At 42.0% G+C, this 26,333-nt stretch overlaps 1 protein-coding gene across 12 annotated transcripts in view; it reads left to right on the top strand.

Annotated features, from left to right (window-relative positions):
* The window catches only part of ralgapa2 (Ral GTPase activating protein catalytic subunit alpha 2), a 118,216-nt gene that overhangs the window by 36,826 nt on the left and 55,057 nt on the right, over positions 1–26,333 (top strand). For 9 of the 12 annotated variants that reach the window (XR_005637306.1, XM_039785615.1, XM_039785620.1 and 6 more), the window contains exons 9-29: positions 1,349–1,557; positions 2,013–2,252; positions 2,498–2,680; positions 5,284–5,418; positions 5,548–5,696; positions 5,811–5,922; positions 6,287–6,524; positions 7,180–7,359; positions 12,803–12,949; positions 13,354–13,476; positions 14,176–14,261; positions 14,363–14,453; positions 14,712–14,885; positions 15,715–15,900; positions 16,882–17,075; positions 17,617–17,715; positions 18,165–18,320; positions 22,057–22,185; positions 23,516–23,644; positions 25,812–25,870; positions 26,080–26,188. Coding sequence is in view for 11 of the 12 variants with exons in the window: in XM_039785615.1 (XP_039641549.1) it covers positions 1,349–1,557; positions 2,013–2,252; positions 2,498–2,680; positions 5,284–5,418; positions 5,548–5,696; positions 5,811–5,922; positions 6,287–6,524; positions 7,180–7,359; positions 12,803–12,949; positions 13,354–13,476; positions 14,176–14,261; positions 14,363–14,453; positions 14,712–14,885; positions 15,715–15,900; positions 16,882–17,075; positions 17,617–17,715; positions 18,165–18,320; positions 22,057–22,185; positions 23,516–23,644; positions 25,812–25,870; positions 26,080–26,188 (3,128 nt within the window). In the remaining variant the exon portion in view is untranslated. The remainder of the gene's footprint in view (positions 1–1,348; positions 1,558–2,012; positions 2,253–2,497; positions 2,681–5,283; positions 5,419–5,547; positions 5,697–5,810; positions 5,923–6,286; positions 6,525–7,179; positions 7,360–12,802; positions 12,950–13,353; positions 13,477–14,175; positions 14,262–14,362; positions 14,454–14,711; positions 14,886–15,714; positions 15,901–16,881; positions 17,076–17,616; positions 17,716–18,164; positions 18,321–22,056; positions 22,186–23,515; positions 23,645–25,811; positions 25,871–26,079; positions 26,189–26,333) is intronic. The other 3 variants (XM_039785616.1, XM_039785621.1, XM_039785619.1) reach the window with 2 other exon arrangements.

Here is a 26,333-nt window from a genome sequence, read left to right on the forward strand (position 1 = left end):
CTGAACTTGCGTATCGGCCGATACCGAGTACTGATCCGATACCAGTGTGTCATATATTTTATTATGTTTTAACAACTGTATACTACTATCCCTGTATGGATGTGATATTATTTCTATCTTTGTTGTCTGGCTCAGGTTAAACTCTTTGTGAAACATGAACAAATACAAACAATGAATGCCACAGAACTTTCTTTTATTATCCAGTTTGACAGTCAGTTATAACGGAAAAAGAACATAAATAAACTACTTTAACGTAGATTTTCTTTAGGGCTTTATTACGTGGTGTTGGATCGGTGCATAAACTCCAGTACTTCTCGATACCGATACCAGCGTTTTAGGCAGTATCAGAACATCTCTAATTACAGATATATTTAGTTTATTGTTATTGTATATTTGTACAAATTTGTTATTAGATCATTACATACAGAAACACTGCTACAATATTTTAGAAACTATTTTACAATATTGATGACTATACTGTAGATTTGACTGTGTGCAAAATAAGTAAGTGAATAGTGAAGTTCAATTCAATTTTATTTATAGTATCTAATCATAACAGAGTTATCTCGAGACACTTTACAGATAGAGTAGGTCTAGACCACACTCTATAAATTCCAAAACCCCAACAATTACAGTAATTCCCTCAAGAGCAAGCATTAGCTGTGGCTGTTGCAACAGTGGCGAGGAAAAACCCTTTTAGGAAGAAACCTCGGCAGACCCAACTCTTGATAGGCGGTGTCTGACGGGCCGGTTGGGGGTGTGATGAACAGTGGCAAATAATAGTCACATTAAAGATAATGGAACAGTGACTTCTAAGGTAACAAAATGGGGAGGCCAACGTTAATAACCTTTATATTGTACAGGTTAGAGCTTTGGATCTAAGTTACCTCTTTGATTTATGAAACCCCAAGTTAAGCGTCTAGTTACTTCTCTAACCCTATTATGTTAATTTATGGTATACCCTTGTGTTGCTTGAATTCAATACTGAGGGAAGATTTACATTAAACTACACAATCACATTTGTTTTGTTTACAAGAGCGAATGATATGTGCTGTTGTTATATGGGACTCCAAAACAACAGATTCTAAAACAGAAAGGTATAACGTGAGCAATATAGTAATATTAATGTAATAAATAATATGCTGCTTGTTCAGTTCCCATGGCATTATGATTAAGTGAACACATTTGGATTCAGCTGGAAAAACTCTGAACACCTTCACAGCCAGACATCTGGAGTTGACGTTTAATCTCTTTGTCTTTCTCTCCCGCTTTTCTCCTTTTCTTTTTTTTTTTTACCCTCCCTCCCTCACCATCGTCCACTCTTCATCCCACTATATTGCTTAATTAGACCTCCCCCACCACAGACCAAAACCCTTGTATGTTCCAGTGACGCGGAACAATGAGAGCACCTTCTGCACCAGGGACCAGTACCTGGCACCCCGTGTGGCCTTCATCACCTGGCTGGTCACCTTCTTCCTGGAGAAGAAGTATGTCAGCAGTGCTGCTGTGGCGCAGAGCGCAAAGAACGGCACTGAGGTCCTCCCCAAACTTATCCAGGTGAGCATGAGAGTACCATTCTGTTTTTTTTTTTCATGCTGTCACTGAGGATGGAAGAGGGAGGCTGTTATCAAGGTATTGTTGCAGAAAAACAGCTGAGCACAAAAGACATATAAGATGTTTTTGAGAACGAATGAAAGTCCCTCAGTGTTTTATATTTAATATTTATCATAATATATGCATAGGTATTAAAATAATATAGTGGGGATTTATATACAGTACTGTGGATTTCTTCTTACAGTCTTTTTGGGCATTTATATAATATTTTTATGATTGCATGGAGGTGAGAATCTTTTTACAGCAATGACCAATACAGTAGCTCATTCCCCACAGAACTGACCATAAAACACAACTAATTGACTAAGGAATTTCTAGTCAACGAGACTAGTGTCCAATTATTAAACTGTACAGCATACTAAGGGACTCTCATTTTTCACTGTCTCTGTGGTGCCCAGACTGTCACTGCGGGCAGTAGCAGCCAGGAGAAGGATAAGACATCAGATGGGGATATGAACGGGCCAGCGGGGGAGCCTGAGAAGAGCCACTCCAACAGCAGCACGCTGTCAGATCGACGGCACAGCGATTCCAGTTTGTGTAGCATTGAGGAGGAGCACCGCTATGTTTATGATATGGTGCATGCCATCCTGCTGTCCACCAGAGACAATGTGAATTTTGTCAACGAGGTCTTCCACCAGGTACAGTGCGGTCACCAAGCAATATTTCTTTATTTTATGTTGTAAAAATAAATTACATTGCAGGTATTTTATAGTTAAAATTTTGAGTCATGAGAATGCAGACTGGGTGGCGACACTGTGATAACATGTACTATGTTGCCCTCTGCTGGCCGTTTATTAACATAACTTAAAGATCCTCCCCCATTTTAAAACCATTCATAACACTTTATTAGTTCAAATTAAAAGTCTATGTTCTCCCTCCTAAGGCCTTCCTGCTGCCGTCTTGCGAGGCATCAGCAACCAGGAAGGTCATCAAAGTGTACAGGAAGTGGATCCTGCAGGACAATCCTGGCTTCATGACAGAGCCCGAGACAACTACCCAGGAAGATGAGGTGGATGACCGCTCTGAACAGATACTCAGCACAGAGACCGACAGCATGCACGTACAGGTAAAACCTCTGATACAGACAGCCAATTAAAATACGTTTTAGCATAGCATACATATATACTATTCTTGTGGTTGGTTATTATAATTTTTTTTTTTAACTAAACCTACTAATCTCACCTGTGCTATGTCACATATGAAAAAAAGACACTTTTAAATATACGGGAAAGTTTCACTCCCGATCCTACCTGGCCCTGCGAGATTGTGTGGAGAGCCGACAATAACAACAACGATAACAATGGACACGCTAGCAACAGGTCACGGAGAAGGTAAACGAGCTGTCATCAGAAACAGTCTGAGGAACATTTTTGCCTTCCTTGGGAGTTCACCTCAGTTATCATCAGTACCGTTTATATCCCACCACAAGCAAACACTGACACTGCTCTGACTGAACTCCACAAGAGAGTAAGACCGGACCTTCAGCAGCACATCATATGCCCCACCTGAGGAGACAGAACCCTGGATCACGGCTACAAAGCAAAGTCTCTCCATCAGTTCGGTAAATCTAACCATGCTGCAATTTTTCTCATACCAAAATATAAACAATGGCTGAAGCAGGAAGCCCCGGTGCAAAGTGACACGCTGGACTGACCAACCAGAGGCCACCATAGCAGTGAAGGAGGCAAAACAGCGCTACGCTAAAAACTGGAATTGCATCTTCAATAATCTGACTCCAGAGGCCTATGGTAGGGACCACAGACCATCACGGACTATAAAATGAAATTGTAAAATTGTTAATCTATGATGAACCATGACATCTCTCTAGCCGATGAACTGAACTACTTTCATGCGTGCTTTGAGACCGACAGCCGACAAGCCAGTATATCTCTCAGCAGAGAGGAGGGGGCGTTAACCGTGACTGAGCATGACGTGAGGAGGGCATTCAGAAGTGGAAACATCAGGAAGGCAGCTGGATCAGACGGTGTTACCGGCCATGTCCTTAAAGCCTGTGCTGACCAACTAGTACCTGTACGGTAATATTCAACCTCCCCCTCTGACAGTCTATTATTCCCACCTGCTTTAAACAGTCAATCACAGTCCCTGTTCCGAAGAAAGCCCAGCCTAAGTGTTTAAATGACTACTGCCCCATAGCCCTTACGTCTGTGGTGATGAAGTGTTTTGAGAAGATGATTAAAGCGTCATCGCATCCTCCTTACCTGCCACCCTAGACCCCTTGCAATTCGTAACTGATCCACAGACGACGCCATAGCCTACATTCTCCACAAAGTGCTAGCACCTAGGTATGCACTCCTTCCTGTGCAGTTGGGTCCTCAACTTTCTGACCAGCAGACCCCAGGTATTGCCATTGGGCCACCATGTCTCATCCTCCCTCACCCTCAACACCAGAGCCCCCCCAAGGCTGTGTACTGAGCCCCTTGCTTTACTCATTATACACCTACGAGTGCATGGCCACGTCAGACTCCAAAATCATTGTAAAGTTTGCTGACGGTACTGCTGTGGTTGGCCTGATCACCCATAATGATGAGAAGGCCTGCCTGATGGAAATCAACCATCTTGAGAATTGGTGCCAGGAAAACAATATCATGCTGAACATCACAAAAACTAAAGAACTGATTGTGGACTTGGCAGGAAACAGCAGAGGATTTACCATCCACTCAGGATGAGTGAGGCTCAGGTGGAGAGGGTGGACAGCTTTAAACATATTGGGGTTCATATCACACAGGACCTAACATGGTCGCTCCACATCACCTCCCTAGTGAAGAAGGCTTGTCAGCGTCTACCATCTCAGACGCCTGAGAGACTTGAAGCTTCCCGTCAGGGTGCTCAGGAACTTTTATACCTGCACCATAGAGAGCATCCTGTCTTAGTTGCATCACCATCTGGATGGGCAATAGCACTAAAAAAGACTACCTGGCCCTTAGCAGGGTGGTCCGCTCGAGCTACTCTCCCCAGTCTGCAGGACATTTACATCAGGCGCTGCAAGGCTAAGGCCACAAAGATTCTCAGGGAGCCCATTCACCACAGCAACTCACTGTTCTCTCTGCTGCCATCAGGGAGTCGTTATCTCTGCCTGAGAACAGACTCAGAGAGGAAGAAAAGGAGCTTCTTCGCTCAGACTGTCCGTCTGCTCAATGACAACTGTGACAAGCCCCACCCACCCCGACCTCATTTTAACTTACTCTATTGTGTTGTATATTATTATTATTATTATTATTATTTTATTTTAGGTATTGTTTTTATTGAGCCGTAACAGGTACACAAAGCATTTCACTGCACATTGTACTGTATATGATTGTCTATTTCACAAATAAATTTGAATTATAGTAAAATGCTTCAAAAGGATTGGTAATGTAGCTTAGACAGTTTTTTTTAAACAAGACGGTTATGTGCACACATATGAAGATTAATAGTTTGGATGTTAATAATGTGCATACAGTATAGTATACAACTGGAAATATCTTGTAAGCTATGGGATAGGTTATCTGATCAGCGCACATCAGCAGTGCACTTATTAAAGATTGCAAAAGAAAACATTTTAGGTGCAGGTGTTGGTTCTATTTGAGCAATAGGAGTATTGTATAAATGTCTTAATATCTTAGCTTAAGTCTACTGACCAATTGAGTGACCTGCCTTTTCTTCTACCAGGCGGTCGAGAGTCACGGCCACAGACGGTCGTCCAGCTGGGGGAGGACTTACTCGTTTAGCAGCGCCATCAATCGGGGGTTTCTCGCAGAGGGGCAGAACAGGGACATCAAGGCTGGTATCCAGCCCACACTACAGGTCTGTCTCTATGTTCAGTGTGTTTTGTGTAATCCTGAGATCACAGCATTTGGTGATTAGAATCAGAAATACTTACTGTATGCACTCTGTGTCTTGCTCTTTGCGGTCTTCTTGCACCTATGTGTCTAGGTGTTCCTGACCAACTCATCCAATGTTTTCCTGCTGGAGCCATGCCAGGATGTAGCTAAACTCCTGGAAAACCAGGTTGAGGTGTGCAAAGGTGTTCTCAGCATCTACCGGCACATGATCATGGAGCACACAATGAATACACAGACATGGTCAGTGAGATATTCTAATACATATGAAACCGTTATTCCTTCATCACTCTTGAAAGTCACCTGAAGTTTTTTCTTTGGTTGACACTGTTTTAAATTAATCTCTGTGTTCTGCAGGGAGCAGATGCTGCAGGTACTGCTGAGGATCACAGAGGCAGTGATGAAGAGGCCACTGGAAAACCAAAGAAAAGACAACTTTGCTGAAAGCTTAGCATCAATACTTTTTAGGGTATGTCTACAGGTGCTTTGTTTTACATGTACTGATATACAAGGTTTTTTATATTTTTCATATCAGGATTAATAGGGAGTGAGTGTGGATATGTCATCATACCTATTCTCTGTTTAATTACGCCTTTCAGTACACTTCCTTCATAAGTATCCACCATGATTTGTTGCTCAGGAACCTATTACTACTGTTGGTGGGTGTGTCTTGGATGGATTGATAGTTGACAAAAAGCCAAAGAGACACTAAACCAAATTAGATGTATTAGTGTGCGATTTCTGCTTTCACATCTTATTGATGGCTGGAATTCAGAGCTGCAACTCTGCCTGTCAATGCTAATTCATCTTTCCTTGTCTTGCCTCGCATTCAGACCATCATTGTGGCGTGGGTGCGAGCCAACCTGTGCGTATTTATCTCCCGGGAGCTATGGGACGAGCTGCTGGCAGTGCTGTCCTCTCTTACCTGCTGGGAGGAGCTGGTGACAGAGTGGGCCAGCATCATGGACTCGCTGACGGCTGTGCTGGCACGCTCGGTTTATGGCCTGGACATGGCCAACCTGCCTCTGGACAAACTCAGCGAACAGAAGGAGAAAAAGCAGAGAGGACGTGGTGAGGGGGAGAAATGGTGGGGGGGGGTGGGGGGGGGGGTGAAAGTGGCTAATGAAAAAAAGGAAATGAATATTTTTCATATGCAGTGGTTTGACATAACTACACTGAATCTCACTTGTAAAGATTTGCCTCATGTTTTTGGCTTTGATTTTTGAATACCTTTTGGGTTTTTGACTGTTGGCTACACAAAACAACTGACATAAACCACACAACTTCCATCCATCAGTGTACCTTGCTGACTGCCAGAGTGTATTTTTTGATACTACCACTGGTGGTCGCCAAAGTCATAAATGTTCAAATCCTTCACATTGGAGCTTAGAGTGTGTTCTTGACAAATGAGCTCATGCTAGTTCAGATAATATGCACACTGCACGCAATACAAGTTTAAGGAAATTTAGTTTAGGGGCAATCAGTCATTGATGTTGACAGCCACTACAGCAGTCGGGTGTTAATATTAGAAGAACATGTTTTCTTAAGGTCAAAAATACCATAACCACAATTATCCTATATCTAAGGCAATCTGTATTGCTGAAAGCCACAGTGAATTGTCTTGCATGTCAGTAGAGGTTGGTGGTGCTAAATTCAATTATAAAGCTGGTTGTTAATAAGAAATGTACACCTTAGTACTCAGCAAGTGTTGTTCTCTGCATGTCAGGTGTGATCCAGGACTCCCAGAAAGCGGCGGCAGTGGCGCGATCCTTCTCACTGAGTTGGAGGAACCAAGGGGAGCAGGGCGGGCCAGGAGTTCAGGAGCCCATGAGGATTCGCTCCGCCACTACTTCAGGAGCTCCTGGTGTAGAGACAGCCCGTAACAATGTCCGACAGAAGGCCTCTGGTAAGTACTTGTGATATTAACGATGGCATTATTGCTGGGTTAGCTTACTATGCTATCAAAGCAGGCACAAATACGATACAAATGTGTGGCTTTTTTAAGACCCTGCATATGAATGTATCTACACTGCTCAAAAAAATAAAGGGAAGACTAAAATAACACATCCTAGATCTGAATCAATGAAACAATCTTATTAAATACTTTTTTGTTTACATAGTTGAATGTGCTGACAACAAAAATCACACAAAAATGATCAATGGAAATCAAATTTATCAACCCATGGAGGTCTGGATTTGGAGTCACACTCAAAATTGAAGTGGAAAACCACACTACAGGCTGATCCAACTTTGATGTAATGTCCTTAAAACAAGTCAAAATGAGGCTCAGTAGTGTGTGTGGCATCCACGTGCCTGTATGACCTCCCTACAACACCTGGGAATGCTCCTGATGAGGTGGCGGATGGTCTCCTGAGGGATCTCCTCCCAGACCTAGACTAAAGCATCCGCCAACTCCTGGACAGTCTGTGGTGCAATGTGGCGTTGGTGGATGGAGCGAGACGTGATGTCCCAGATGTGCTCAATTGGATTCAGGTCTGGGGAACGGGCGGGCCAGTCCATAGCATCAATGCCTTCCTCTCGCAGGAACTGCTGACACACTCCAGCCACATGAGGTCTAGCATTGTCTTGCATTAGGAGGAACCCAGGGCCAACCGCACCAGCATATGGTCTCACAAGGGGTCTGAGGATCTCATCTCGGTACCTAATGGCAGTCAGGCTACCTCTGGCGAGCACATGGAGGGCTGTGCGGCCCCCCAAAGAAATGCCACCCCACACCATTATTGACCCACCACCAAACCGGTCATGCTGGGCCCTCATACCACCCTCATGGAGTCTGTTTCTGACCGTTTGAGCAGACACACGCACATTTGTGGCCTGCTGGAGGTAATTTTGCAGGGCTCTGGCAGTGCTCCTCCTGCTCCTCCTTGCACAAAGGCGGAGGTAGCGGTCCTGCTGCTGGGTTGTTTCCTTCCTGCGGCCTCCTCCAAGTCTCCTGATGTACTGGCCTGTCTCCTGGTAGCGCCTCCATGCTCTGGACACTACACTGACAGACACAGCCACAGCTCGCATTGATTTGCCATCCTGGATGAGCTGCACTACCTGAGCTACTTGCGTGGGTTGTAGACGCCGTCTCATGCTACCACTAGAGTGAAAGCACCGCCAGCATTCAAAAGTGACCAAAACATCAGCCAGGAAGCGTAGGAATTGAGAAGTGGTCTGTGGTCACCACCTGCAGAACCACTCCTTTATTGGGGGTGTTTTGCTAATTGCCTATAATTTCCACCTGTTGTCCAGGGCTGGACTGGCCATCTGGCATACCGGGCATTTTCCCGGTGGGCCGACGGACTTTTGGGCCGAATCGCCGATATAAATAGTCCTTTTTTAATTTTTTTGGCCGGTCCGGCCCATAAAGAAGTCACAGCGGCCCAGTGGTTAATTTTCTTTATTGGCACTGGCCTGACCCAATGAAATCCAGGAACCCCCTTCCCCACTCCGGGCCGCAAATTTACGAATCCCACTATGGCCACGCCTCCCGGCCCTGAGACGTGAGCTGTAATAGTTATGCTGGAAGTTTAGCATTCACGTTATAATGGACAAATGACCACCAAGTGCAAGGGAGGTGCAGAGAAATTAGAGGAGAAAAAGATTAAGAATCTACAGGCGGATTCCTCAAAAATTTCGGACGTTTGGGTCTGTAGTAGCTGCTTCAATATCAGCATTACCTGAAGTAGAGGAGGAGAGGTGGCTGGCTATAGAAGCAGAAACAACAATGTCAGGGAAGAAGGCGAGGAGGAGGCATATACTGTCTATGGGAGGAGGCGAGAGATAGATGACGATGTGGTAAGGAGTAGGCAAATTAACACAGACTCTCAGGGGAGGGAGGGAGGGAGGCGTTGTTGTGTGTGTGTGTGTGTGTGTGTGTGTGTGTGTGTGTGTGTGTGTGTGTGTGTGTGTGTGTGTGTGTGTGTGTGTGTGTGTGTGTGTGTGTGTGTGTGTGTGTGTGTGTGTGTGTGTGTGTTAGATGCGGGCCCGCCGAAGTGTGTCACGTCATAACGACAACAAGCAGTTTGGCTGTAACATTAAAGTTAGTGGCTGTCAGGTAACAGCTTAAGCTTACATTGAAAATGCTAGCGGTTGGCCTGTTGGGTAAAAAGTCTGTAAAGTATAAAATGTGTGATGCATCAGTGATGATACTTGAAATAGCTTAATTAGCTTCTCTTGTATTGGTGCTCTTTTCCAGGGCATATACTACTCTCAGCTTTATTGTAGCTTTTAGGAAGGGTTATAGTTATGGTTATTGTATTTAGCAGACACTTGTGTCCAAAGCGACAAAATATGAATCTTACAATAGTTAAAATTAACAGTAAACTGTTTTTAAAGTTGCTAAGCCAATATTAAGCAAAATAGTAATAATAAAAATAATGACAATACAATATCAAATATCAATAATAAAAAATTATAAAAATACCATAAATATACAAATCATAACTCTAAGAATGAATGATTTAAGTGTAAGATCAACAGATAAGTCTTGAGTGCCCTCTTGAAGGATCCAAAATGATCACATGAACGCTGGATCCAAAATGATCACATGAACGCTGAACACTAGGCAACTCATTTAATGGAACGCACGCATATTTTAAGAGGACTGTCTGCAGGGAATTTGTCTGACCAATCACGGTGGGTGTGGGCCGCCTGGCCCAAAAATGCCAGGGCCGATTTTTTGTCCCAGTCCAGCCCTGCTGTTGTCTATTCCATTTGCACAACAGCATGTGAAATTTATTGTCAATCAGTGTTGCTTCCTAAGTGGACAGTTTGATTTCACAGAAGTGTGATTGACTTAGAGTTACATTGTGTTGTTTAAGTGTTCCCTTTATTTTTTTGAGCAGTGTATATCCATGCTGTATTAATCCTCTGGCTTCGTGTGGGCCAACAACACAGCACTGATAAGCTTAGTGAGCACAGCGTCAAGCTTTATCAGGTTTATCGGACGTATTGACTGAGTGCAAAAACCTTCAGACAGGTCTATGTGTACGCTAGCCCAGGTGTCGTTGAAAGGACCAGCACCAAAGACAAAAAGGCCAGCAGATGGCCCCCATTGTTCCCCTCACATGTCCCCGGCCAATGTCAACATGTTTCAATGTCAGCTCAATTGCAGGCACACAAGCACAATTCCACCTGACAGCATGTCAAAGGCCAGCTTTGGACACTCATTGTCATTACCTCAATTGAGACACTGCAAACACCCCTTATCTGATGGGAACGTGGCAGGCTAATTATAAGGTGAGCTGGGAGGCAGTATAGTAGTAGTAACTAGCTGCAGTGCCTGTCCTACTTGTCTTTATTTTGTCTAGACAGAATCTTAATGCCGAGGTCCTGGCCTTCCGCCTTCCCAATTACCACCAACATACTAAAATGACGAGCTTGTTAAGCTAGGAGCAGATGTATTTGTGCCTGAAGGATGAAGACTTGGAGTGTGTGTGTGTGTGTGTGTGTGTGTGTGTGTGTGTGTGTGTGTGTGTGTGTGTGTGTGTGTGTGTGTGTGTTCGTTCGCTCTGACACTATTCTATTATGTCTCATGCGCATGCACCTATTCTGTTAGTCTGTTTATTTGTATCTACATGCAAGCAAAGATGGACATTAAACACTGCTGCTTCAAATTCCCTTCCCTTTCTTTGGCCTAATTGGATTTCTCCTACATTGATCTTCAAAGGCCCGGCAGCCCTCCTCCTTCCTCCTCAAGAGAGGGCCCACACATCAATTGCACCGCAGTTTTTGATAGTTTCATTAAGAGTGTAATTAATGCTCATTAATATGCATAAATGGGAAGCAGTGGCGGGCTGTAGCAGAGACGATGTATCTCTCTTACTGAAAGGCGTAATTAAAGTGTGCTGAAAGCAAGAATAGAAGTGTCCTCTTTCATTGCTCTCTTTGAGATTAAGCCTGAAGTGCTATCCAGATACAATAGCCAATGCCTCAGCATTGACAACTGTCAAAACTTGGCTGCACTTCTGCATGCAAATATAAACTAATATTGTTCAGAGATGTTGTTTTGATAATGGAGAAAAGGCTGGATATTTCATTATGGTACTAATATATATGTTTTATAGCAAAGGGTTTTTGGTTAATTAATTAATTAATTAATTAATTAATTTTAAAGAATGTGATACTTTTTAAGTTATGTTAATATTTGGCAGAGCAGTATTGCCAAGTGTTCAAACATTAAACTCATCTTTTCCTAAAGCCTTTTATTAATGTTAGCCTATTTCTTTTCTTTCTTACTGTTTTTTTATTTTGTTTTATTTGGGGTATTTTATTCTATTTCATTCTGTCATTTTATTTGCTATTTGCTTTATTACATTTTTTTTCTGAATTTTGGTTTCCCCCTGTGAAACAATATGTACTTTTTTTGTTTAAAGGTCCCATGACATGGTGCTTTTTGGATGCTTTTATATAGACCTTAGTGGTCCCCTAATACTGTATCTGAAGTCTCTTTCCCGAAATTCAGCCTTGGTGCAGAATTACAGCCACTAGAGCCAGTCCCACAATGAGCTTTCCTTAGTATGTGCCATTTCTGTGTCTGTAGCTATTGAGGAGGAGAGGGGGGCAAGGTGGAGGGTGGGGTGTGGCCCTGACCAACTGCCACTTTGCTCGTTTGAAAGCCATGATGTCTCTCTCTCATGGGTGGGCCGAATTCTCTGGGCAGGCAAAGCAGAGAAAGGGGAGGTAACCTTGCTCCTTATGAGCTCATAAGGAGAAGATTCCAGAGCAGCCCATCTGAGCTTTCATTTTCTCAAAAGGCAGAGCAGGATACCCAGGGCTCGGTTTACACCTATCGCCATTTCTAGCCACTGGGGGGACCATAGGCAGGCTGTGGGAATGCATATTAATGTAAAAAAACTCATAAAGTGAAATTTTCATGCCATGGGACTTTTAAAAAGAAAAAGAAGGTGCTATTTGTTTTTTTTTGAACTCTCAAATATCAATATCTGTGTTCAGTATCGGTCAGGCTTTAGTCTAAACAAATGTCAGTGATGCTGCATCTTATACAAATACTCAATGTTTTATTTACAGTTTCAGTGACGTGATAACTGAGTTTGTTTTTATCTATTTTTTTCTTCTGATATTAATCATATTTAAAATTCTTCCTGAGAGCCACAGTTGTTGCAGCATTTCTCATTCATTTCAACAAACACTGAATTTGGCCGTATGAAAACTCTGGTTCTGCTGTGCTTTATTTCCTGATCAGGAATGTTTTTTTATTAATTGAAGCACTTTTGGAGCACTATGTACTTTGCGGTTACTGAATTCTGTCTTCTTCCCTTTACTTTTTTTGTTTGTTTCCACTGTCTTTCTTATTCCTCTTCTTTCTTTTTCCCTGATGGAAGCTAAGCGAAGCCAGTCCATCAGCAACTGTGTTCATCTATACGAGGCTTTGCCCGCTGCTAAAAGCGTTCCTATGCTGCTCCACACTGTGAGCTCTTTCTTGCCTGGTATCTCTTCTGGTAACTCTGCTTGCTCTCACAGACTCTCAGGTAAAGTGTGTTCTGAGAGCTGCATGTGTTTGTGTGTTTGTGACCTCCGCCCTGCCTTTCCGTCCATCTGTCACTGTTATATGCTGTCAGTTTCTGTATCTGTTGTGACAGTAAAGAGAGGTTTATGTTTTAATAGGAATTTAAGGTTGTCTTCTGCTAACTTTTTGAAAAATGTCAAAATATCTAGGGCAGCACTACAATTTGTAGGAATACAGTCTATAACCACTTCAAGAGTATGTTTGCATCTCCGCTGCATGTGTGCATGTCCTAATTTCTCTCCAATGTTCTCATGTCGAATCTTCATCTTTACTCAGTGTGTTTACATGTGAAGGGTTGTGTTATGGTTTCTGTTTGGTTCTTGTGGTTCTGCCTAACGATGTGTCTTCCTTTCTCCGGTCTGTCAGATGTGGAGGAGTGTCAGCTGTCAGAATGTGGGGGAGAGGAGGAGCTGGGAGGCGGGGATAGCCCTCTGCCACGTAGCAGCAGCACCTCTGACATCACCCAACAACTGTCTGACACTTTACCAGGTATATACAAACACAAACTTGATTTTGAACTATATGTTTTACCTCTGATCTTCACTGAAATTACACCATTGGCCTCACATTGGTTATTTATTAAGAAGAGATTTAGCTGAGCAAATGCAAGTCATTGGTTAACTGAAAAGGGAAAAAGTCAGTTGAGTTGCCATTTTGTTAATTACACCCTTTACAATTTAATACAATACAATAACCTAAGTCAATATTTGTTAAGCCTTTTATGTTCATGACATTTAGTCAGATATCAGAGATGTGTAGGCTATAGTTAGTGGTGGTGTAGTATTGTAATACCATGCACATTTAATATGCATTTCTGCATCTTTTTATTAGGGTGACTGGAGACAGTTTTCATTCATTTGTACCATCTATGGAGAGGGCATTGGGAAAATCAGACATTTAGAGTGTATTCTCATATAGATTTTGATGCATTTTTATTTTATTGATCTAGTTAATTTGACAGGGACTACGCTCATTAATGAATAGATTTAAAAAAAAAGAATTGTAAATGAGCCAGCTTTAGCCTTGAAGACTAATTTTCATCTATTATCCTTGGCCGGATGTTAAAAAGAAACTACTTTTTGACCAATTAAACTCAGACATGAAGATAGTAGTAAAGCGATAAAACCTTTTAAGATAAGTTAATTTTGGTTTCTCTGCCTATTTATAATATCCCCATTTGCACGTCAGCCCAGAAGAGAGAGTACTCCCCTACTTCCTGTGGCTCTGATAGCAGGATGTCTGAGGGAAGGAGAGAGAGCAACGAGCCACCAGTGGTGAGAAGAATCATCTTGTACTATAGTATTATGTCAAAGTAATGAAATAAGATTTGACCATAGAAGTGTCTCTTCTTCAATGTTTGTTTCTGTATTCCTAGATCCTCATCCGGCGGAGCAGCAGTCCAGTGGAGACGGAGTGCAATGCTGAGGGACACACAAACTACACAAGACCCAAGCTCAGAGAGAAAAGTTAGAGATTACATCACTAATTACTTCTTTGAAGTGATAATCACTGTCATTTATGTGTATTTATATTTTTCACGTAAAGAATTACAGTTTTTGAATTCAAAATTCATCAGTTAAATCAAACATCGAAGTATCAAACAAAGACCACTCTTTGCATGGATTAATTGTTTTCCTTACACAGCCAGTACATTCCATCATTCTGTATTTAACTTCTTACACTTTTAATGTCCTTTATCCACCTCATTCGTACACCCTACCTAGGTGAGAGTATAAGTAGTGAGACGTCCAACGGCTACCTCAATGAAGCTGAGGTTACCTGGCAGGCCTTTGATGAGGAAGCTGACACTCAGTCCACACAGTCAGCCCACATGGACGTGACTACCGACCCCCAGAGCCAGGGGAGTCTGCTGCTCAGCCATAATGAGGCTCTAGCAGGTATTGGAACTGATAAGAACTCACCCTGAGCACATAAAACCGATTTTGACCCTCTCTTTATACCAGATGTTAATGTAATTTACAATCAACTGCAATCTTTTTGAAAAAAATAAATACAGGCACCCTTCAGTGTGCACATAGGCTGACCCTAACTTTAAAATAGGACCATTGTGTTGTGATCAGGAGCAGGTTAAATACAGGGTAAGCCATAGACCTGTATAATTTAGCACTGCTGTGAATTAAAAGAAAATAACCCTAGATAAGCTATTGCATGGTCGCTAAGCATAAATTAGTTGAAAAAAATCAGCAGTTATGCGGGTTTATTTGAGGTGTGTCCCATCTAGCTTGGGTTGTGGTGCCTCCAATTACCTCACTCCAGATGGATTAGTCCTAGCCAGGTAGAGTGACCCGGTAAGGAAAGTTGATCAGCTTGTCATTATCTGCTGCAGTACCTCTCTGGCTAAGCCATTTAATCTAAAAGTGCTGACAGTATTTGTGCTTGTGCATTGTGAACTTCTGTGAATGGAAAGTGACCTGTGGTCTACAGTGATTTAAACAGAATTGTAATATTTGTTAGTCACAGTTATTTTTTATTTTCATAGGAAAATAATATCAAGATTTCTCTGTGCTTTAAACGCTTCAGCTTTGAGTGTACCCCCCCCTCCCTATCATTATTGATGGAGATAATGTAGTGGCCCCTCCCACCCTTGCACGTGAACTTCTGTCTGTGTTGTCCTACATTGTGATCATCATGTAGTTGTTACTTTTCCTTTGTCCCTGTGCTCCCTTCCTCAAACCCAATTTTACCCCTTCCCCTTGTCGTTTTTAGGTCCCGAGTGTGCCCTCCTTCCCCACTCTGCACCCCCGTCTTACCACCACCACAACCACAACCACAACCACTACCCCCAGAACCCGCCCGCCTCACCAGCCCTGCTGGTGCACACAGAGTGCCCGCGGGACTGCCCCCTGGATGACACCATGCATCAGTCTGTCTTACACATGCCACACCACTTGGGTACTGCTCCCTAGCTGCTACTCATCATGTAGACCATTAAGCCCTCATTTACCACCGACTCTCCATGCTCTATATTTTTCAGCCTTCCCTCACTTCCTTTGCCTACATTACACTTATAGTACGTTTGTTTTGTTCCCTTTCAATTACTCGATAAAATACATTACATTTCTTTCTTTTCTTCTCCTTAAAACCAAACGTGCATTCTTGTATATCTAATTTTAATTGTGAACAACATTTTCATTAATTTAGTAATCACCTCAGATCTTCTATACACACTTTCCATTTTTGTGTCTTTTCCTGGCCTTTGCTCCCCTTCACTCCCCATCGTTCTTCTGCTGCTCACTAGATGGCACTGTCCTCCCACAATCCAACCAGAGTTCATTTGGATGATGCATGTGACTTGTGTCTGTTTCCCAAAAGTATTTCAGTGCTTTGATTAGTTTCAGTGGGCCAAGAACCGAGTGTTTGGATGCATTTGGGAAAATGCACAGAGAAACTAAGGATTTGGTCAACAACTGCTTAACCCTCCTATTGTCTTCGGGTCAAATTTGACCAATTTTCAAAAAGTTTCTACAGCATGAATTTTGGGTAAAAAAAGGTTCAAAAAGTGGAAAAGAACAACAAAAACGTCAAAAAAAGAATAAGTGACAAAGGACTTGGAAAAAAGCGAAAGAAGAATAAACATTTTAATTTTAAATTTTGACCCAGAAAAACATGCATGGTGGACGGGAAGACAACACAAGGGTTAAATAATAACAGGATGGCTTTAACTGGTTTATTTATCTTTTATGTAGTGGAGACAAGTCTCTAAATTTAAAATGCTTTTATAAAAGGTGTTTGTTGACTGAATCTAAAACCCTCTTTAAAATGTAATTTCATTTACTTTGTATTAGGTACCGGCAACTACAAATATAGATGTTACCAAATAATTTATTCTCTAACCAAAACCACCCCAAACTCTCTCTCTCTCTGACCATGCAGACAGTAGTGAGTGTCTGGCTGATGATGTCAGCATAATTGCCGGTGGGACCCTGACTGGCTGGCATGCTGATTCGGCCTTCGTCCTGTGGAGGAGAATTTTGGGTATCCTGGGAGATGTCAACAGCATTCGCTGCCCAAAAATCCATGCCAAGGTCCTCTTCTGTCTTTACGAGCTCTGGCACAAGCTGGCCAAGGTAAGGTGGAGAGGCAAAAACCACCTAAATACAAAGCATTTTATCCCAAAAGAGAAAAAAGATATACCCACTCTTACGAAGGGATAGTTGGCATGAAATGTACGCAATGGCTTACTATAGTACTTGTGTTTTATTTTAATCAACTTTATCTATGTTTATGGATATAGCATTTTAAACAGAGGCCTTCATATAAACTTTATCCTGTACTCTACTTTATCCTGTATAGTTGGCATGAAATATAAGTAACACAATGACTTAGTATAAAAAGACGAGTGATTGATTTAAGTGTGTGTATTTCAGGTCTGTGTGTTCTAACAGAGTGAAAACATTGTAATTTCCCTTGCGGGATTAATAAAGTATAAATTATTATTATTATTATTTTAATTGAATCCACAAGTAACATAGTATCATTAAGTATCAATGTAAATGTATGTAGCATTTTAAACAGAGGCCTTCACGTAAACTTTATCCTGTACTTTTTCACTCAAAGATAATGCATGGTGGTTACGTTTGTTTACCGAAAGTGAACATGTGCTTACAGATCCGGGACAATCTCGGGATCAGTGTGGACAACCAGTCTTCTCCTCCCCAGCCCACCTTCATCCCTCCTCTTCGAATGCTGGCCTCCTGGCTCTTTAGGGTACCAACAACACATACGCACAGCAGACAACATCCAGAAAACAACAGTCACAATAATGAAATACTTTGAGGCATAAAACAAAATGTGCAAAACAACAACAACCAGGGAACTGAGGGTTAGATTGAAAGTGTGTTATAGTTTAGTAGGTATGCAGGTAAACACACAAATTCAATTAGCAGTATCTAATCATACAAAAAAAACATGAAAACAAGAATGTTGCATATTAAAGTCAAGATCCAAATTCATAGTTTGCCTCAATGATGGAAAACAGCGACTGTGGTCACTGATTCCCATGGTGACAGGTTTGCCCCACAGAAAAAAAATTTGACAAAATTGATTAACCTCTCCTACCACCCCTGCAGCATAATAGATGTCAAAGTCTTCAGCTCCTCATAATGATACTGACCTCAGCATATTTCCTCCCACACCCCCCACCCCACCCTCTACAGGCCACCATGCTTCCAGCTGAGTACAAAGCTGGCAAGCTGCAGGCCTACAAGCTGATCTGTGAGATGATGACCAGGCACCAGGATGTGTTCCCCAACAGTGATTTCTTGGTGCACCTCTACCACATCATGCACAAGGGCATCACCAGCGAAGACCAGGTACAGCTAGCAGGTGGCACCTGCAGTATGGCTGCAAGTTGTGCTTTTATTCACCACTAGATGGCGCATCAGTCAAACTCATGTGATGTACATGCATTGGCCCTGTTAAAAAACTGGAAAACTATGGTTTGTAGTTCCCAATTTGCCATCTCCATTTTCCTGTGTGATCTGACTCAGTGATTCCTATTCACCTGTTGTTTCTTGATCTAAATCACGTAGCCCTTGGCTTATCATCTAATATGTGTCCAGTGCTAGTTGAGCCTCAACATGAGGACTGTAACTGACGGGATTTAGGACAGGGGTCATGTAGGTGCACTGCAATTTAAGATTGTTGAGGCTTCTTTTGTGCTTGTTATTTTCAACACAGCGTGCCAACTAGTGGTGATGAAGAATGCCTCTGTGTTTTGGCATCTTCCACCTCTTTTAGCCACACCCTTCCTTGTAGTTAAATCTGGCCTAGCTCCATGCCTTCCAGACGAAGCTGAGTGGAGATGAATGGAGCCCCCCCCCCCAAAAAAAAACAAAGGACAGGGATAAAAGTGTGTGTGTGTGTGTGTGTGTGTGTGTGTGTGTGTGTGTGTGTGTGTGTATGCCCTTCTGGCTTGGTTTCTATTGCGTCTTGGCAGTGCGACAAGCTTATTAGAATGTTTTCCATGTCGTTAAATAATGTTTTGAGCCCCTGCCGCGTATACGTGATTAATTAAGGATTGACGTCTGTCGCGCTCCGTTAGACTGACACGTCGGCGAGGGGCCCAGAGTAAGCTGGCCTGCCTGCCTGCCTGTCTGTGTGAATGCAAGTATGTGAAGGAGCGGGAGGGGAGCCTGGGGAACGTAGTCTAGAGTAGAGCAATGAGGGGGGCACATTGAGGGACGAGGCAACATTCTCTAGCTTTTGTTGTGGCTCTGTATAATGCATCGGGGGGGACAGAGCCAGGCTGGCCACTGAAGCATGCTCAGATTGGCCAGAGAAAAGAGTCCTCATGCCACACAATAGACGACAGCCGCACGCCTGCTTAACATAAGAAAGTGGCTTTTACTCTTCCCCTCCTCCTTCCTCTCTGCCTTCACCCGCAACCCTGACCCCATCCAAAAAAAGGAAAAAAAAAACTTTTTCAAATCCATCCTATATATTTCTATCTGTTTTTCATGCACTCTTTTTCCCATTAGCTTACATGATTAAAGTATACGCTGGTCTGCAAATCATCTAATATAATTGTGCTTGTGCAATTAGTTAGTTGTACAAATGGTTTGTGTTTAGTTTTGGTTTTTACAAACGGTATATAGTGTACATTTGTATCTTAAAAAATCTGAAAATGGTGCAAATTTCGCACCGTGGAATTCATGTCATTTCATATCTGTGTGATTTTAAATATTTCAACTCGAGCTATCCAACTCGCGTAAGCAATGTAAAGCAAAGCGAATTTACGCGGCTGGTGTAAACCCAACATCATCGACAACAGAGGGACCCCAGTTTAAATCATCAACCGTAAATTCAACTCAGCTTAGAGACAAATGACGGTTCCCTTTGAGGGATTCTCCTTCCATCTGACAGAGTGCCAAGATCAGGGCTATTGTCCTGGTTGTCATCCTCTGGTCACTGGTCTCACAAAGGCATGACCATTTCACACTAGCAGAAATCTATCCATTAGGTCTACTGTCTGGACTGCAATAGTATATAGTATAATAACAGCATATTTTGTCAAGTATATTGGTGCACACAAATAAAGCTTTTTGTGTACCAATTCATTTAGCATAGGTTAAAAAAGAAAAAAACTCTTAAAACACCAGTTAATCTTGCATATAACATGCTAGGTACAAGGGGACAGGCAGTTTTCCACACCTGTGCTTTCAGACCAAAACTAGCTCCTCCTTAACTTAAATTCATCTTCTCACTGCAAAAAAAGAGGTCTTGTATAATTTACATATTGCCAGATTAAAATGTGACAGTTGACCCCTAAACCACAAACGTGGCTGTTGATTAAACCTCTCACCTCGTAGTTATGCAGGTGGGTTATATCCGTTCTTAACAGCTTGTGAAGGGAAAACCCCAGATATGCATAGTGATGATAGTGGTGTTGAATTGCAACAGGAAATCTGGCCCATACTAAACTGGAAATGTCCATGTTTAGTAAATGAGACAAAAACTTTCCGTTGAGTAATACTGGACTGAACCCTGTCACCCCAGGTGCCAGCAGGTGAACAGAGCGTGATTTCCTCGAGATGAGGCCAAATGAAAAGGCCTGAGGTGGCTCTATTCAGAGTTACATTAATGCACCTTTTGTTGATGCGGGGGCCATTCCTACTGCCAACACAGCTCCACATGTGGGGCTCAATTCCCATTTCTATACACACACCTCAAATCAGGTTTCCTCTACATACAATAGAAAACACTTTGCATTCTACATTTGTGGCTTCCTCTAAAATGCTCATTTCAGGCAATCAAGCAACAGTTTGTTGCATGCTAATTACCTCTTTCTGCACTGCACATTATGCTTCAGAGGTCAATTACCAACTAAATGAGGGTAAAATGGGCCCTCAATCCTAAAGCTCTTTCCACCAATTTTCCACATGCAGTGCCTCATGTTGGATTGCCTCTGAATGTTTATTCTATTCCTCTTTTGTCCACCTGCATTCCCTGTTTACCAAAGCTTCAGGTGATTAATGTCCTAGATAGATAGGTGTGTGTGTGTGTGTGTGTGTGTGTGTGTGTGTGTGTGTGTGTGTGTGTGTGTGTGTGTGTGTGTGTGTGTGTGTGTGTGTGTGTGTGTGTGTGTGTGTGTGTGTGTGTGTGTGTGTGATAGAGACTGAGAAAGACAGAACGAGAGAAATTGTGTGCATGCGTGTTTGCTAAGGTGCCCTGATGTTTGAACTGTCCGATTTACACAAGTTTATGGCCAAGACGGCAGGTGTTTCTAGCCTGGACCTTGCCTTTGTACACAAATATGCACGTGCATGTCTCAGATAAGAGAGAATCAATCTTTCTGCCTTGCTGAGGTAATGCATTCTTATACCAATATGTTTTTGGGTTGTTTTGTTTCTTCTGTCAATGAATAGTAAATAAAACCATTTACCTTCTAAATGGAAAACCTGTTAAGAGCTCTCTATGCTTTTTTTCTCACGTGGTATTATACTGTACATACTTGAGCACTTTATGCAGAGCCCTCTGCAGTACAGCATATGTCAATGTTGAAAGAGCACCCATCTGCCACTGAGCCGCCTGAACCTCTCCAAAACAATACCTTGTCTCTTGCTTTAATTACAGGTTTGCTTGTGTATATACATGGGACTCACTAAAGTTGAGGTCTTTAGTTCTTTCTCTTATCCTCTGTGAACAATCCATCTGCTGTCTCTCTCTCTCTCTCTCTCTCTCTCTCTCTCTCTATCTCTCTCTCTCTTTTCTATCTTTTAGTGACATGTACTGTTGAGTGCCTTACTTTCCTCAACACACTTAAAATGCTTAGGAAAAAGCTTTCTCACTGCCATATCTATCACATGGTGGCCCATTTACCAAACATTTCTGCACCCACACTAACAAGACCATGTGCTCATACCTAATGCAAAAATTCCATCTAACTGTGAAGAAGTGCTGAGATACTCAGTTTTAGTTCTGATAGATGATAGTGGTTTATTCCGGTATCAAGTCAGTTGTTGATGGCTAATAACATAAATATCAATATAAAAATGATGGTTTGTGTACTGACTATTAACATTTGTGTATGTGCATGCTTATCATCAGGATGTTTTGAACACCATCATTCGTTCCTGCTCTCCTCGTTTCTTCTTCCTCGGTCTGCCGGGCTTCACCATGCTTGTTGGAGATTTCATCACTGCTGCGGCCCGCGTTCTCAGCTCTGACTCCTCAGAGGTACGCACACACTTTTATCATATCAATCAAACTGGAATCTATATAAGTTTCAAAAACTAGAAAAAGTTGTTAAATATCACACATATTTAAAGGTTTTCAGGAATGTCAATGAAAATGTTTTAAAAAGATCGTTTTTAAAGATGCAAAAAAATGCGAAAACAGAATTTCTCCTCATACTGGTTGATCTTCAGTGTCTCATTCATTCACTCCCTCCCTCCCTCCCTCCCTCACTCACTCACTCACTCACTCACTCACTCACTCACTCATAACTGATAGTGCTATGAATAACATATGCCCCTGTAATAGTTTTAATACATTTTAGCAGCTTTTTGACATTGAAAAGTTCAAATTGTTTTGTCAGTAGTTATTAGTAGTTATAAAATAGAGTCTGAGGGACAAAATAACACAAATATTACAAAAGAGTTATGTTGAGGCGGTTCCCTAGTCGTGGGTGCATGAAACAAACCAAGACCGTCCTACCTGTTAGAAATTGACAAATCGCCTACTGGCTATACCTATTGCCTATAAATAAAACTTGATTTAAATGTACACATCTTTAACTCAAAGCCCTACAACTGCTGTTTTTTGAGAAGCAAAGAGCAATTAATTACACCTAAAACAAATGTCTGTAATTAGTCAGACATTTTTAACTGAAAATGTTTCAATTAATGCATAAGGGCATCACATTCAAAGTGTGAATATAACTCTGTCACGTTTGATTCATTGTGGAAACCAACGTGTTCTCAGTAATTGTGGCCTTTTGAAGAATTGTCCCCTCTACCATGAAACAAATGCAAACGGATGATTGTCGCAAGTTCAATACACAGTCTTATGGAATTGTGCTACATTCACATGAACACACAGGCTTATGATGCAAACATTTTGCACGACTGTGGCTAGATTTGGAACAATTACTAAAGACTATGTTACAGACAAATTAGATAACGGGTTGCCAGAGTGCACAGATTTAAATATGGGCAAGTTAGTGTTGACTGTCTCTTACTTGTCTAAACTGTTATATGTCAAGAACAAGGACCTTTTTATGTGTCGTTTCTTACTGTATCGGTTGCCAAATACTGTAATTTCAACAAGATATACAATCTGATTTAGAGCTGTATCCATCGCACGTTTTATCAGTAATTTTGTTGTCCAACGCCTACCATGTGTCAGATTGCGCATCAGCAGAATCATGAATAAAGACGCAATTAATTCTGCTGGATCCCTCCAATCCTTTTTCCCCGGATAGCAACCTTCCCTCTTCCTGGAAGTGGGTTGTTTTCATGTAGCTTTAGGGAATGAATGATAGCATGTCTTTTCTCATCTCTTCCAGGCTCCAAGGATGGAGGCTCAGACAATACTGGGCTCCCTCGTGTGTTTCCCCAACCTTTACCTCCAGATTCCTGTACTGCAGCGTGTGCCTGGCTCTGATGACATCATTTTAGGCAATGAGGATATCAAGGTAAATGGTCAACATGTGCCATATTGGATATATCCTGTAATAATATTTAAATGCAAAAGCTGCTCCCTGTATATTATAAGTGGATTAGTCACCTGCAGTCAACAAAGAGTTTTACACATTTCTCAGAAAAAAAGTAAACGTTATAGGATCTTGAAGCAGGATTTATGCTTCTGCGGAGGCTCCGTGCAGAGCGTCCGCCATAGCCTACATAAGTGGCCTGAGGTTTATACTTGTGCGTTCGTGTGTGCGTCGATCTCTTTTTTTTTCTTTTTTTTTTAATGATCAATGTTTTTATTATTTTTATATTTCTGAACACATAGAACAAACAAATACAATCAAACAGGAACCAAAACCCTCACCCACCCTCTGCGGTCTCGAGGAAAACAAAACCAACCAAAATACAAGAAAACAAAAATCGCACCTTGCCTAGTCACTCTCCTCTACTTCTTGTGATGCTGAGGTCATTAGGACTGATACCTGTGCTGCTGCGTTTTTCCATAGGTCTATAGTCGATGACTTGGCTTTGTTGTTAATCCTGCTGTAGAGAGCTCAAGCATAACTATGTCCAGAAAATACGCCAACCACTGTTTTATACAAAGCGAGTGTGGGGGGGGAGCCAGCGCTGAGCTATAATTTTCTTGATCCAGCTAGCCAAATTTTCTCCCAAGTAGGTATAATTTAGAGTCATCATTAAGTAACAAAACAATCAGGTCAGTAGGAAGTCGACATCCTATCACATCAGATATTATTGAAACTCATGCACCTGTTCACACTCCCAGACCATGTGCAGAAAAGTTCCAGTTTGTTCAGGTTGGCAGAACGTGCAATCGGGAGTAGGAATGGCTTTAGAGACGTATCTCTTCTGAGGAGTCCGTGCATCGATCTCTTTAAGAGAATAGCAGGGTCCGGCATGTGTGTGTTAGAGTTTAGATTCGCGGGCCGATATTTCCCACCACTATCCTCGGGCCGGGCCCTTTATCAAGCATTTGTGTTTTTTTTAATCATTACTTTATTAGTCTAATTGGGTGGGGAGAAAGCTATGCCTCTCCACCTTCTCCCATAGCTCTGGGTATATGTCCTGCACTGACTTGAGTGTGAGGTAAACTGTGCTAAATCATGTCTCCCCCATCTGTAGCACTGTCTTCGATAATTGCGCAACCAGGCCAGATTGTTTCAGATATCTCAGGAGTCCTTTAGCAGCATATATGGTCTCTCTTATATCTGGCAGGTTGTCGGGCAGTGCGTCGGCATGCAGACCGTGGCGGAGGACAGTATTAATTAGATGATCGAGACAAGAAAGTCTCCTATATGGTTCCAGGGCTTTGATTATGTTGCTGCCTTGATCTGTTACCCACACTGTTCCGTTGAGGGAGCTAGGGTCAAGGTTTTTTTTTACGTTTCTTCATTCGGATCCATTTGCGATCCATTCCATTCTGAATAAACAAACAATGCAGTTTACATGCTTCGTCGTTGTTGCATTATTCATTAAGATAATTCTAAAAATATTTCTGTAGTTCAAACAACTCTGAATTGTAGTTGAGAGTCAGTTATAACGGCCCACATATTAAAAAATTGTCGGGTTTAAATCGGGCTTGTACTCATAATTACAGTTAATGTGTCCGGTCAGGCTCGACACAACGTGCACGGGCTCAGGTAGGGTTGGGCTTGATTTTTTTTTTTTGGGCCCGATCTAAGCTTTAGTGTGTGTGCGTGGGGAGCGTAGGGTAGAGCGAGTAAGAGAGTGACAGGGATTAGCTTCAGAGCGAGTATCAACTCTAGAGGCATAGTGCAAAGTGTCTCCCCTGTGCTTTCTAACCACGGTCGGAAATCTGTAGCAGAAAAAGTTAACCCTCTCCTTGATTTCATGTTGTTTATGGAGATCGATAACCCGGAAATGAGTAGGGGGAAATGCAACGCTACCAAGCCACGGCCAAGCGAAGTAGTTACATTTTTTGAAAGGTGCACATCAGGTCCGCACGAATGGTCCTACGTACGTACCCATGGCGTCGATTTACCTCAGAAGCATAAATTGGCCTTAAGTATAATGTCTTATGTTACAATTAATGGTATCATATCTTTACAAATATAAAATGATGGGAATGGCCTAGATTATCATTTGAGAACTTGAACTACTTGAGTAAATTTAGCATGTTTTCTTTCTTTTCAGGATTGTCTGGTTAACATCCTGCTAGAGACTGCAACAAAGGAGCACTGTGAAGGGGCCAGGTATGATCGCCAATATTAGTGATGCTTATTTTTCTTCCTTAGGTTACATTGTCTATTTATTTTATTAGTTTGATGTGAATGTGTTTTTACATGCATAATTACAATTTAAAAGCTAATTGATACACAGCATTTATTAATATAAGAAATTCTGTGCAATGCTATTAAAGCCCATTTACCAAACAAATATTTTCACTTCTTCTGTCATTTAGATGCATAGCTGTGTGCAGTCTTGGTCTGTGGGTGTGTGAGGAGCTCATGCAGAAGAACATCCACCACCAGGTGAAAGATGCCATCAATGTTCTGGGAGTAACACTGAAGGTCAGTGACCCTCTGGAAGCTTCATCGCATCTTCAATGCATTTGCACTTTGATATCTGCTAAATTATGCGTACAATATGTTTTATAGAAAACCATTGCATCATGGGCGGTGTTGACAATGGTAACTGTGGCAAACATTCTGAATA

Source organism: Perca fluviatilis, chromosome 20 (assembly GCF_010015445.1).
Source record: "Perca fluviatilis chromosome 20, GENO_Pfluv_1.0, whole genome shotgun sequence".
Taxonomy (NCBI): domain Eukaryota; kingdom Metazoa; phylum Chordata; class Actinopteri; order Perciformes; family Percidae; genus Perca; species Perca fluviatilis.